At 42.5% G+C, this 13590-nt stretch overlaps 3 protein-coding genes across 4 annotated transcripts; all 3 read right to left on the bottom strand.

Annotated features, from left to right (window-relative positions):
• Positions 1–86: 86 nt before the first annotated feature.
• Positions 87–2707, bottom strand: LOC143010199 (E3 ubiquitin/ISG15 ligase TRIM25-like). The gene is made up of 7 exons (XM_076162411.1): positions 2018–2707; positions 1712–1807; positions 1379–1612; positions 1122–1281; positions 910–1014; positions 614–721; positions 87–264 (listed from the first exon to the last, which is right to left on the bottom strand). Exons 1-7 carry the CDS (start codon positions 2612–2614, stop codon positions 197–199), a joined length of 1368 nt encoding a protein of 455 aa, XP_076018526.1. The 5' UTR covers positions 2615–2707; the 3' UTR covers positions 87–196.
• Positions 2708–3416: 709 nt separating this feature from the next.
• LOC143009981 (protein THEM6-like) lies at positions 3417–6890 on the bottom strand. The gene is made up of 3 exons (XM_076162086.1): positions 6802–6890; positions 4856–5360; positions 3417–4669 (listed from the first exon to the last, which is right to left on the bottom strand). The coding sequence occupies exons 2-3, from the start codon at positions 5354–5356 to the stop codon at positions 4526–4528; spliced, it is 645 nt and encodes a 214-aa protein (XP_076018201.1). The 5' UTR covers positions 5357–5360; positions 6802–6890; the 3' UTR covers positions 3417–4525.
• A 467-nt stretch (positions 6891–7357) lies between these two features.
• Positions 7358–9233, bottom strand: LOC143009985 (protein THEM6-like). Of its 2 annotated transcripts, none has more exons than XM_076162091.1 (3): positions 9102–9233; positions 7877–8385; positions 7358–7762 (listed from the first exon to the last, which is right to left on the bottom strand). In XM_076162091.1, the coding sequence occupies exons 2-3, from the start codon at positions 8378–8380 to the stop codon at positions 7655–7657; spliced, it is 612 nt and encodes a 203-aa protein (XP_076018206.1). In that variant the 5' UTR covers positions 8381–8385; positions 9102–9233; the 3' UTR covers positions 7358–7654. The 2 variants fall into 2 exon arrangements, with proteins under 2 accessions (XP_076018206.1, XP_076018208.1); XM_076162093.1 differs by having other exon boundaries at positions 7877–8380; positions 9102–9222.
• Positions 9234–13590: the final 4357 nt, after the last annotated feature.

The raw sequence follows: 13590 nt of genomic DNA on the forward strand, positions 1-13590 counted from the left end.
AATGTTATGGAGCCTTCAAAATGAGCAAACACACCTGGAGGCTTTTTAGTTGAATGATAAGAAGTAAACAAACCACAGAATAACACAAACTACTGCAGCCAATTCAGGTTTGAACAATTGAGTTTGTATTTTATAATGTCAACAGGTTACAAATCACAATATATTACAACTTGTCGATTCAGCAAATTTTGCTCATCTATCTCTTCCTGCGTGCGGTGCGTTTGTGAAGGTGACTCTGTCTGGATGCGGAGGAGAGTCGGGAACCTGAGCAGAAACAAGAGACTTGGTGTTATTATTAATATTTAACAACTGTTGGGTAAACTTAATCTTATAATCCATTAATAAGATCTATGAAATTTGAACAATGAACCCTGACTGTGCAGAGGATCCATTCTTCATGATCAAGGTTAATGAGGAAAGAGTCAACAATGAAAGGATGTTAAGAACAGTGCTCATTCACACAAACAAGAAGAGTCCCTGATGTAAACAGATAAGACGGGACGCAACCAAAGTGAAACTTCTCTCCGACGCTCAAATCTTTCTGACCTTTTTTTAATCATCTTCATGTATTTCCTTCTGAAATTCATTTAATATTTAATAAGGGCTCGTTTACCAAAAGGCGAGAGGGTGAAGCCACCAAAGTTGCCACCAGAAGCCTCAGGGGAGAGGAAAGGGTTGTGAGGGTTCACAGGGTGTTGGTCAAGCCCCGGTGCCGGGATCACTGGAAGTACACAAAACCAAAACACTGTTAGTGCTGACAGAGCAAACCTCACCTTTTACTATCCACACAAACAAGTTGAGTAAGCTGTTTGTGCTGCAGGATGGTGGTTACAGCAACTTTTAATCAGGTAAATCAACTTTATTCAGTTAGCTGTCTGTGATTAAATTTTTCACATTCCACGGTCTCACCTGGTGCTGGCTCCATTTGTACATTTGTCGGCTTGGTATTATTGGCGTGTGTCATGGCTTGTGTGACACCCAGATTTTGAGAACCTACAATCGTTACACTTCTCACTATTTAAGACAGAAGAAAATCCATTAAACTCACAATAATACAGCTAATAATGAGAGATAAACAAAACCCACTGACTATCGTGCCACCCCTGGGCAGAAGCCTCTACCTGTCTCGTAGATGCTGGCAAATCCTTCCTGAAAGACCTCCAGCAACAGACCTTTAAAATCAGACACCGCTGTCATCACTGGGCCAAAGGTCAGGTTAGGGTCAGCACTGAGAGGCGGTAAGGCTGCCGGCATAGGTGGATCATGAAGAGTCTGGACACTCTGGAATGACAAACAAAGAGACATGAGGCAATATAGCTTTGGGTTAGTTCCTATCCTGTTTATTGATGCTTAATCCTTCATTCAACTTGAGTGTTACCAGAAGGAAATGGATGTGGTCATCAGTGTGGGACAGTTTCTGCAGTTCAGCCTCATGCTTCTTCAGCTCTACAATCTCCTTCTGGAGCTTCTCGAGCAGCTCCTCGGCCTGACCCACGGTTATCTTCTCCTGGGCCATGATCAGCTCCCTCACCTCGAAGCGCTTCAACTCGATGGAGCGAATCAGTTCAGTGAAGATGTTGTCGCTCTCCTGCACCGCCGCCCGAGCAGAGCGCTACAGTGAAACATAGAGAAACATAAACGGCCATGTGTTTGAGAGGTGGAGAGGAGAACACGATGTTCTTATTAAAACACACAGATGAATTCAACTTACAGTGAGAGAAAAAATGGCTTGTCTCAACTCCTGGACCTCGTTATCTCTCTGATGGGTTCTTTGTTGACAGATCCGCTTAATCTCATCAAGCTGGCACTGTGAAAAGTGATCAAGCTTTTATATTATCATTTCAGTTCAATCAACATCTTTGGCAGTTATAGACTAGAACTTAAGTGTCTTTTAGTATAATGTTTTATACAGAAATCTATTACATCACTACAGGGGCTGCATTATATTGAGCCATATCATTATTTACTCAGTTGCCATCTCATTAAATGCACTTTTATTGTGTCCAGTCGGTTTTACCTGTTTCTGTTGGATTTCTGCCTCCACCGGCACTGTGTCGTGCCCTCGGTGTTCGTCTGTCAAACACGGGTAACAGATGCACTGTCTGTCCGTGCGGCAGTAGACCTCCAGCAGCTTGCCGTGCCGGGGACAAATGTTCTCCTGGAGGTTTTTGGACGCCGTAACCAGCTTGTGTTTCTTGAATGCAGCAGATTCGTAGTGAGGCTGTACGTGAACGTCGCAGTAAGAGGCCAGACACACGAGGCAAGACCGAACAGCTTTGTTTTTCTTCCCGGTGCACACGTCGCACTCCACGTCTCCAGGCTGTGCAAAGCTCGGGCTTGGAGTAGGGGTGGTATCCTGGAGTCTGGTTTTCGATAACCTGTCCACCAAGTCGGCTAACATGGTGTTCTTCGCGAGCATAGGCCGCGGGTTAAAGCTCTGCCTGCACTGCGGGCATACGAACACACCGAGGTATTCGTCCACGTCCCAGTAATCTTTGATACAGTGGCAGCAGTAGCTGTGCCCGCAGGGAATAGTAACAGGATCCCGCAACACGTCCAGACAAATGGAGCAGTTCAACTGGTCCTTGTCGAGAAGGACTCCGCCGTGTGCCATCGTACAAAACACTGAAACAAAGGAGAAATGAGGCGAACCTGAACTGTCTGAAGCGCGTCTGTCAGGGTAGCGACTGTCGCTTTGTTTACAGGAAGTGAGAGGCAGGGGGCGTGGTCAGCTGTCATCACCGGAAATTGTTTTTATTTTACAAGCTCGTCTACACACGCTCTTTAATTATATTACGTAAACACAGGCCTAATAAAGGAAGTGAACACACTGCAAATAATGTCTAAATATGAAAATATAAAGATAGAAAGAAAAGTCCCACTTCTTTTAAAAACCAGTGTAGCGGCACGGTTTTGTTTCCTTCCCTCGTGAATGTAAATCCAGCAAATAACGTTTTAACGCGCACAACGACACGATGTGATTCGTTTAAATGTTAAATTAGAAAAGCCCAAATAACTTAATCGTACGATTAGGCTAAAAAAACAAGATAAACAAAGGCTACTTAAATACCAACAAGTGGTGTCATCAAACTAGCAAAATGACATTGACATCATCCTAACTACAATAACGTCGTACATATACATTACTAGTGTCTTACAAGCGTTAACCGTGGCCCACCATTTTAGTCTACCTGTATGGTTTTGGACTCCACTCTAAACTGTATATTGTAATGCTGAAAAACATACTATATTCCATGTATTGAGCTTTTATTAAGTATATTAGAAATACCTTGCCACTCGATATGTTTATTTTATATTCCATAAATAGGAATGCTGTATATATGATAAAAAAAACGTTTTATTGATTAAGAAGCACCATGATGCCCGCACTAATCAGCGAGACAAACATCTCAAACATGGTTTCCAATGCATATTTTATTTTAAAATGCATTTCAGGTATCAACAAACACAATAAATAATGTCAGATATATGAACCACTAACATAAATTAGAGGATGAAGAATACATGTTAAAATTTAAATAAAAATATTTGAACTCTCAGTGCATTAATAACAAACATAACATAGTTAGACATTCTTTCATTTTTCTCTCGTATAGAACAATACATTGCTTTGGTCACAAACGCAAGCTCCAATGCGCTAAAGGGCAGGTTCCTCTCAATTACCAAACATCTGCAGAACATTGTAACAATGTCACCTCTGTGTTGTGCGTTTCGCTAAGTTGCCAGCAACATCATGTGAGCAGCTCCTCATGCTCTAAGAACCCTCACATGCAATTCTAAACAAGCCACCCACCCTTTGAACGCATGCATCTGAAAGAACAGTGCTGTACTGATAAAGGGATCCCTCATAATATGACATTCCCTTCTAGATTGCTGATGGAAATCCGCTGTGTATTCATTTGAGATCATTTATGAATATGCCGGTATACTGTACATTATGTCCATGGATTCATTCAAGTATTTCATCTCATCCAAGTTTTTGTAAAAAGGAATAAATCTGAGAAATTGTGACGGTAAACTACTGCTAATCAGGAGGAACAGGCACGGGAATGTAATCTTTGTTTCAAAACATGCATTGATGCTAGTGGCAGATTAACTTTTGTTGTACATGCTTATCTGAAGATAGGATTGCCAAATGATGAACAAGAACTCTGTCTTGTCAGCTACAGCATAAGCTGCAAGGGGAAAAGCCATGTTACTCTATACATCCTTCAGCAGGAACAATTTACTTTCAGTGTCACTATGATCCCTATTCATAGTGCATATTTTTTTAAATCGGGAAATTCTTACAGTTCAAGTTTTTCATTTTCCACCGTGCCTCAAGGATTTCACCTACAAAAATACACAGCCAGGTAGGAGAAGAATGGAATATTGTAAGACAACTAAAACTTTGCTAAAACATTTACCTGTGTCGTGTGTGTGTGCTGTATATGTGCGTGCACTGAAAATGATATGTGGTGGGGTGGGTAATATTCAGTAGGATAAACAGTGTGGTGTTGTGACTTCATTTGTTCTTCTCATCCAGTCCAGTCTTCTCGTCCAATCCAGTCTTCTCGTCCAGTCCGCTCTCTGCTCTCAGGGCCTGGCTGCTGGCTGTAATGAAGCTGATCCAGTGCTTGAGGTCCTCTGGAAACTCTGGGCACTCGATCTGTGTGTACACAAACAGAAACAGGAGAGCATCAAAGTTTAACAAGGTGAGAGCAGGCAGTCTGGATTTCTCAACTGAATACATAATGATACAGCAAACAATGCAGTGTCTGGTGGCTGAATGTAGAGAATCCACCCAGTTCACTAATGAAAGAAGACGTTATGTGGATGCATCACCGTTACACACCTTCCTTTTGCAAATAAACTCGATGATGTTCTCCGGGCTACTCTTCACCACATTCTGCCTGCAGAGCATGACGGCAGAGACAAAGCCATCTCTCTTGGACACGAAGCGCTGCTCCAAGTAAAAGGCCTTCTCATCCCATCCCACTATCTTGGTCCGAATCTCAAAGGCCTCACGGAAGGCCAAGGAGCGCCGGTAACGGATAGTGGAGGCCCCCACCACCATTTTGGCCCCCAATTTTCGTGAAGCCATGAATAGCCCGTTCCGCATGTAATGGTGGAACCGGGCAAAATCGCACTCCCGCAGGTATCGGGAGTTGTTCATGTGACCCATGTAGTCCAAGTCATGGGGCAGCACGGCTCCCTCAATACTTTGCTCGTCAAAAATGTCCGGTATTCTGGGTTGAAACCATGCCTCGAAAAAGACCTGCGCCCCCCGGAGGAAGTACCAAACATCCAGACTGCAGAAGAGCAGGAGGAGGCCACCCAGCACCAGCAGCAACATCTCTCTGCCAAAGCAAAGCATACATTACTGTTAGTGACAGACAAACGGTATGAGAGAAGGCCAAGAGCAACATTGATATTTAAAAAGAAGAAAACACTACATTAACTGATATTAGATTTTACATTAACAACCACTTCTGGACAAATACCCTTTAAATTTGGTTGTCAGAAAGAGCTGCACTGACTCTTTAAGATTTAAACAATAAGGGTTAATGTTTGTTAAATTTTCAAATATCCATGGCAGAGTAGAATTACTTGTACTTCATTACCTATTAATCACTCAGAATACATTAACCAGGCTCGAGTTAGGGCATACATGTAAAAGTATAATATGTTGATTACCAATTCCAACTATGCTGCAGATTAGCGCCCTCTGATGGTGAGCGGGGTGTAAGTGCAGCTCGGTATGGCTCAAAATCATACATGCAGAACTCCAGGAGATCTGACAGAGGTTTGAACCCATGTCCACCATAGTGCAGCTGGTGTTGCCGCCTTGTGTTTACGATACATTTGGGCTCATGATATTTTAGGTTCAGTGGTGCCATAATTTAGAACTAGAGTTGTCCCCCCCCCCCCCCCCCCCCCATCAACAATACAAGTAACCTCCATTATTTTATAAATCTCTCCTTTGTTGTGACTTGATGGAGATTTTGCCCCTGGAATCTGTTGTATGCATTGTTGTTTGTTTGAATTAGTGTGATGATCCTGCTAGATGGATACTGGATGTGTGATGACATCATTACAAACGTATTTCCTGATTCAACATTTGTTATCTGATGCTTTGTCTTTTTTTTTTAACAGGCGTGCAGATACTTTTGTTCAAAATATAGATATTGTAAAACTTGTAGCATTATTGTATCGGTTATTGCATAATGCTGCCTGGACTGCTGCCATTCACTCTCTACCTGATACTCTGTATCAATGGAAAGAAGTCTTAGCCTCTCTGACATCATCCTTTACCTTTTTTTCCCCCTCATAACGCTAAATAAAATATATTTGGAGACAGAATAGATAATTTAAGATGGTGTATTCTAAAATATATCCATCCCAGGTTCAGTGTTTGACCACTCACACACTTGACCTCATCAATGACATTTCAGCTGTGAGAGGAATCTAGAGGTTTGTTCATCACTACTTTACTGCACATTATCAAGGATGAACACAAAGAAAACGGAAGTAGCGCATTCGTGTCGTCGCACACCGCAACCATGGTGGTTTTTAAGAGCTCCGTTTAAATCAATGGGACATCCTCTGCTTTCACAAGCAAATACGTTAGCTTCGCTGCTAGCCGCCACCGAGAGGAGCTGGCCTTCGTAGCCCAATGCGCCGCGCTGGAGCAGGTGTTCCGCGTACTGGCGCGCCTCTAAAGTGGCCCTGCTGCGTATATTAAACGATAAATCACCGTGAGATTGACTAAACAATTGCGCAAAATGCGTGTGAACTCACCGTGCGTCCAGAAGAGAGTGCTACTGTGGGCTACGGTGCATACAACTTGAAGAAGAAACCGGTAGAATGAATGATCTCGTGGTTTCCGGGTTTGGACCAATGCGCTCGTTTCATTGGCTGACGTGTCGCCGCGTGGCACATTAAGGCGATATTATACATCGTAAGCATCACAGCAAAGGAATTACACAAATAATTTATAACAATATGTTAATGCCAAGAATGAGTATTGCCAATGTCACGAACGTCGCCCATCCTTTCACCCTTTTAAATATATTATTTTTATATATTATATAAATTGTAAGCATAAGTATATTATTTTTGTATGCTGTTTCTGTACTCAAGAAATGTGCTTTTTGTTGTTACTAAATTGATCTTTATTGGCATTTTCACATATGCAATAACCTCTACCAGCTGTCCTTTGTCTATTACTGCAAAGCTGGTGTGTTGGAGTGCACAGGGCTGTCTGTGTGTACCTATATTGTAACCATACAGTATATGAACACACAATGGAATCACAATTTCTTTGAGGAGACCAACAAAAAGAATGGGTCAGAAGTACTTCAAAAATATTTTAACAGAAGAAAACACACCTTATATTATCACATTTTGCTTTCATATGACTACACATGTGTGTTACATGCTTTTATGTGTTTTCAGCCTCTCAAAACAATGTCAAGTAGTGTTTTAATTCGTTATTAAAAGTTGTAAGTCTAAAGCTCATTTCCAGACAAGGCACCAGTGTGTTTAAGGCACATGAATGTCAATACTGAACAGAAGAGTATGAATTCCATGCAGGTTAATTAGTTGGCTTGCAAAACGTAAACATTCAAAGCTGTCAGTGCAACATCTAGTCTCATTTGTTCTTCTCATCCAGCCCACTCTCTGCTCTGAGGGCCTGGCTGCTGCTGGAGATGAAGTTGACCCAATGCTGAAGGTCCTCAGGAAACTCGGGGCACTCCACCTGTAAGGAGAAACACGCAGGCTTGGATCTTTCTGCAGTTCTGTGTGGATTTATCATCTAATATCTTAAGTGATAAATGATTAATCTCTGCCCGCTTTAAACCTGGTTCCTTACCTTCCTCTTGCACAGGTGCTGCATGATCTTATCAGGGCTGCTGTGTTTGATGCTCATCTTGCAGTACATGACAGCACACACCAACCCGTCTTTTGTCGACACAAATCTCTGCTGCAGGAAAAAGGTTTTGTCATCCCAAGTGACGACCCGACTCCTCAGCTCGTAGCCTTCCCCAATACACAGGGCCCTGCGGTAGCGGATGGTCGTCGCCGCCACAACCATGGAAGCTCCGAGGGCTCGGAAGGCCTTGAACATCCCATTACGCATGAAGAGGGAGAAGCGTCCAAAGTCACACTCCCGGAGGTACCGAGCATTATTCATGTGGCACATGTCGATATCCCGAGGAAGGACTCGTCCGTTTAGGACCTGTTCTGCTGTGACATCATAGACTGGAGGCTGGAACCAGGCCCGGGTAATCACAGCAAATGCCCGCAGGAAGTACCACACATCCAGAGTGCAGAAGAGAGCCAGAAGGCCTGCGAGCAGCCACAGCAGCCACCACATCTTTTCTGGGGCCGGAAAGGACACACATAAGCAGAGGAGGCAAGTTGGTTACTAAAGGTGTGTAAATAGTGTGCTTGTGTTATATGCATGTGAATAAAGAATAATTTAAATCAAACTTTCTCATACTAGATATGAATTCTTGGTATTTAACAAGCACGTGGTTGTGCTACAGGTTATGGATGCACCGTTGGTTTAAGTTTACTGCGTTCCAAAGTGAGTTTCAGTGTTAAACAACTTAGATTCTCACTGAAACCGGCTGCACCGGACAAACAAGTGCTCTCCTACCTGTTAAGCGACATATGCTCAGATGAATGGCGGCTTATATAAACGTGGATGAGCATTTATGTAAAGCATATAACGTTTAAAACCCAATTTAATAATACAGCTTTACAGTTTTATTTATACTTGAGAGCAGAGTATTTGCTGTGCTGTAGTAACCTAATATCATCACGTCTAATCAGGCGAACGGGGCCGTGACAGTAACAGTACTGCAGTATGAAATCAACAATTGCATTTATCTGTACAAACCTGGAGGTATATTAACTAACTGTGTCTTAAATGTTTATAACGAGGGTTGAAATCAATACTTTAAAAGCGCCACAGTCCAGTCGGTGCACCCTCGTTTTCCTTCCTTCCTTCCCCTTATAGCAAACGTCAACAAAGTATAAAGGTAAATGTATTAAAGTTGAAGTTTCAAAGGGATAAAACCCAGTTTACTCACATTTTGTTCGACTCTCTCCTCTGCCGTCTGGTTTCTCCTACGCGTTGCAGGTCGACCGCATTTAGGTTCAAACTGGCTGGATTTGTGCTGCAGCTGGGAGTTGTTTCCCTACCAGCAGTAACCCCACGCACACTTCCGGTTTGGATTCTTCAAAGTAAAAGCTCGGTATCTTCAAAATAAAACAGAAAAACAAACAAATGTTCACCAAATATGCATTCACAACAACTCTCTCTGTGTGTTTGTTGATTAAAAATCCTCTCCAGCTTGGCTCATTGACACAGCTGATGAGAACAGGTGATTTACGTGTGTGGACTAAACCAAGCTCAGCTCATTTACATACACATATAAAACGTGCCACAATAGATAAACATAAATATGTAGATGATGTATTGCATTTCATATGTAGTTTGTCGTGGTTTGTCAATATGCGCCTACCTTTAGAAATAAACAAAACCTCTTCAAAATTGTCCCACTTGCGCCTGAATGGTTTAACCCGGAAGTTCACCTGGAAATCAGCGAGTTTGGGTCCCTCAATGAGATAACAGCAACAGGTAGGAACCAAACGCTGCTGGTGCTGGCTATTTGCTGGATGTTTCGCACTTGCACATACTCACGCTCTGCTGTCTGTGTAACTTTTAATGAACTTAATTTGCTCTTTTGTGCTTGACCTCACCTGGGCAACATTTTCACCGCGGCCAGGCTCGTCTTTTGCTTTGACGAATCAAGTGAGTAGTCTACGATCAATCTTAGTATATTTCACTTATTTGACTTCAGCATTACTCCACCCAACAGTCTCAAGGTAAAACGTATTTCCTTCCATTCGGAGGTGTTTTATTGCAGAGTGCAGTAGTGATATCATAAATTCCTGTGGTGTAATGTGGCAACACGTCTATCCATCCAGAGGGACGCCCGGGTTCGAATCCAGGCTTGGGTAAACTTTTTTCTGGTCCTGTAAACCTTTTCACCTCTAACATAGGCTGAGCACATTTCACTACACCAGATATTACATGAAGTAATTCAACTGAGATGTGAACTCCCAAACAATGAATGTATAGTATAGTATAATCCTCCTAGATGTTTAAAAGCTGGCTATCTGAAATTTTCTATATCTAAAATGTGAAGACATTTGAATAATTTTTTATGGGGGGGAAACACCAATGAACACCAAATGTCATAGAAATAATGTCCCGAGTATTTTGTTTGAATGGTGTCTGTAGGTTGAAGTATGTGAATATATTTCAGTGCCAAAAAACCACAACAATACCTGTGATTGCAGGTAATTCCGGTTCTGTGATTTCATATTTTGGGCCCTCCAGGTGTTCATTAGTGGGAACTGAAGTGTCCATTATAGTTGTGAATATTATACAACAATATTGCACCTCGAGGATGTTGTTCAAGATCACCAACGGTCAGCAAATACTTGTAAATTGTATCATTCCATTAGTTGAACCTGATTATAGACTTCATTACTTCAGTTTTTGTCAGATCACAATGAAAGGAGTAGTTGTTCACTGTGCCATAATATAATCTGATCACTAGATGGCATCAAATAACCATCAACGGTTTTCCTTGAATGATGTACACAATATGGAAGCACATCAGTCTATTTAGCAAGAGAGAGATGTCATGTGTGAGTCACATGCCTGTCTATGGTTGACTTTACACAGCCATATCTTTACTCATCGACATGACTGAATGATTTTCAGGTTTGTGTTTTAACTTTACATCACTACTATATAGTTCTATCAATGAATACTGTGTGCCCGCCAACAGGGGCCAGTAGCCTTCAGGTTAAGGTTGTTGCCTCCACTTTGCAATATTACTGTACAAAGGCCGATTGATAAGTCATGAGCTTCACACACATAACGGTGATGAAAGGCCATAACAGTCCAGACATTCTGTGGCTCTTGGTTGTACAACTAGGCCAACCTGTGTGTGATGTTGTCGATCCCTGCTTCCATCAGGGGTTATGGCTTTGAATTCTACACTGACCTTATGTGCCCAATTTGACACACCCACCCCTTAAACAACTAATAAAATAATGTATTCCTACATCTTTGGCAGACCAACTTCAAGCTGGAAGTTCAAAGAGCATTTGACTACAATCACACAGTGTAAATTGATCTCCCGGTTGCAGATCCCTGGGTGGCACAGCGAGGCCTTGTGATTTGCTGTTCTAGTTTCACCAGCTGGCAAAATTTGGGAGGAAAAGTGAGCAAATGTGGTTTTCTCTCAACAGCAGCTGTTGGGGTGTTCCACGGATCAAAGGATTAGAATTATTACTGCTCAACTGCTAAGAGGCTATCAGCGAAGAGCTACACAGCAACTGAACTGTAGTAGGAAAAGCAATGTGTACGCTCAGCAAATGTGCCTTAAAGGTTAATTAAAGCGTGAGAAATGTGGCGTGTAGAAATCCCACTATTTACTATTTACTGAAATGCTGCTCTGCACGAAGGAAGTGCAGGTTGAGTCCCAGGGGCAGATGGCTGATTGTCTGGCCTCTACAGTATTGATGAGGGAAAATGGAAGCCTTCCCTGCATCCCATGAACCTTAGCAGGCCTTCTGAAACGATGATGGCTTTCCCCCCCAGGCATGCAAAGATATCATTTGACAGGCTGTCCGTCATGTTGTGACGGACAGCTTGGGACGTCTCATCAACCGAGTTCAGCTAAATAACAACATTACGGTTGCTTTTGTAGTCAAAGAGTCAATGCAGTGATGGATAAGCTAAGCTGTGTTCTGCAGAGTAAAAAATGTTTGCTGTTCCTATTGATTAGTGTGAAGTTAGACAGGCACATTGGAATACACATCACGCTCACTTATGCTAAGCAACAATAGCTCGCGGTTTGTGTGTTCACCCTACAGCAATGGTTTATTTTTGCATGGTGTGTGTTCATCGTAGTTGCGTAATCTGCATAGGTTCCTGTGCACACTATCAATGGCTGTGGCACAGATGGAGCAGAGGACAAAAGAACACAAATGTCACCTTGCTTGTGTTTGGAGGTATAAAAGGTACTTGAGGTGGGACAGGCTGGTAGATTGGACACTGGGTTTAGAAATGGAAGGATGTACTGTATGTATGGAGCTAAATGTGAAAATGTAAATGAGAGAAGGAGGGGGGGGAGCAGGGTGAGGCACAGGGAAGAAATGTAAGGGAGGATACAGACTGCACTGTTAAAAAATGTCCATGTGGTGTTTGTTTGCATTTTCTAGTCGGCTGCATGCAATTTTCATTTCTGAAGTCAAGTTTCCAAAGCTCTCCATGCAGCCAGCACATTAACAGTTAATTACTTTAACACAAAATACATTTACGGTCCCCTGTTGATCCTAGTGTATGTAAGTTGACAAATCTGCAATAGGAGTGCAATTATCTGAAAAACACGCTTGAATTTAAGTTAAATTAATTTTGTGGAACTATTTCTAAAAGCTATGCCCCAAAGATTTTTGCTGTGTATTGTCAGTTGATTAGCCAACTCTCTATCGCTCGTTCCGCCTCTCTCCCCCGCTCTTCCTCCCGCTTAATCCGGGCTGTGTTGAATGTATTTTGATTTCATGATTCACTCCTCACAGCAAATTGACTGGAAACTCAATTTAGTCTGTGTTATCGCTGATGGGATGAGATACAGATTTGTGCCACTTAATTTGTTTTACTCAATCGCCAGAGGGAATGCGACGAAACCTTAAAAGTAATTCATTTGTTACTTTCGTCTCTGTGCAACTCAGACACGGAGAGGCATGAATGATCACGTGATGGTAGAGAGGTCGTCTAGGGTTTGGAAGGTTGCTGGTTCCATTCCGGGCTCCTCATAGAGAGACACACAAGACACTGAACCCCTGACTGCCTCTCATGTTCAGGCTGCTACCTCGTCATGACCTCACATTCATGATGTCCCCGCCATCATTGATGTGAGGTCATTGTGCCATTTCCATAAAGGGTGCCACTGCCACTACTACGGGGCATGGAAGATCATGCATGTTAATGGAAAATATGACAAACACCCAATAGCTCATAGTCCAGGAGAAAGATTAGGCTCCTGATGGATAACTTTCTATTATATGTTGCATTAGTGTGGGTCAGGAGAAAGGAAAATTACATTGGCTCATGATGATGATGAACTCATCTTCTCACAGCAATTTCCTGTAACAAAACAAACACCTGTCTGACAACCGCTGTCCCTGCTGCATCATTTTTATTGGATGGTCGCTATGCAACCGTGACAACAGGCCCCTGACTACCATAATTCTGTCTTCACTGCCACGACTTCATTGGCAGTAAATACATCTGACTGCATATACGGTATAATAGTGTTTGTATCTAATAGTGTGTGTGTGTGCGTGTGCGTGTGCGGGGCATTAAGCCATCCTTCAGCTTATCTCCATTAAACTGACTGATCATGCTGTCAGCAGTGGTCGTGGCCTAGATCTGAAGGACAGCATCATTTGCTTGGGCACAAAGCCACACCACTCTGTAAACACCATTGTTGTCCT

Source organism: Genypterus blacodes, unplaced genomic scaffold (assembly GCF_046128005.1).
Source record: "Genypterus blacodes isolate CSIRO-AG114 ecotype Tasmania unplaced genomic scaffold, CSIRO-AGI_Gbla_v1 ptg000120l_1, whole genome shotgun sequence".
Classification (NCBI taxonomy): domain Eukaryota; kingdom Metazoa; phylum Chordata; class Actinopteri; order Ophidiiformes; family Ophidiidae; genus Genypterus; species Genypterus blacodes.

What these genes read in the sequence shown, in the direction of transcription:
- LOC143010199 (XM_076162411.1), bottom strand. Translation starts at nt 2,614, where the DNA reads ATGGCACACGGCGGAGTCCTTCTCGACAAGGACCAGTTGAACTGCTCC. An exon ending in ACCACATCCATTTCCTTCTG is followed by an intron (nt 1,282 to 1,378) that starts GTAACACTCAAG and finishes TTGTCATTCCAG; the next exon opens with AGTGTCCAGACTCTTCATGA. An exon ending in TGCCAGCATCTACGAGACAG is followed by an intron (nt 1,015 to 1,121) that starts GTAGAGGCTTCT and finishes TGTCTTAAATAG; the next exon opens with TGAGAAGTGTAACGATTGTA.
- LOC143009981 (XM_076162086.1), bottom strand. Translation starts at nt 5,356, where the DNA reads ATGTTGCTGCTGGTGCTGGGTGGCCTCCTCCTGCTCTTCTGCAGTCTG. An exon ending in AGTTTATTTGCAAAAGGAAG is followed by an intron (nt 4,670 to 4,855) that starts GTGTGTAACGGT and finishes GTGTACACACAG; the next exon opens with ATCGAGTGCCCAGAGTTTCC.
- LOC143009985 (XM_076162091.1), bottom strand. Translation starts at nt 8,380, where the DNA reads ATGTGGTGGCTGCTGTGGCTGCTCGCAGGCCTTCTGGCTCTCTTCTGC. An exon ending in AGCACCTGTGCAAGAGGAAG is followed by an intron (nt 7,763 to 7,876) that starts GTAAGGAACCAG and finishes TTCTCCTTACAG; the next exon opens with GTGGAGTGCCCCGAGTTTCC.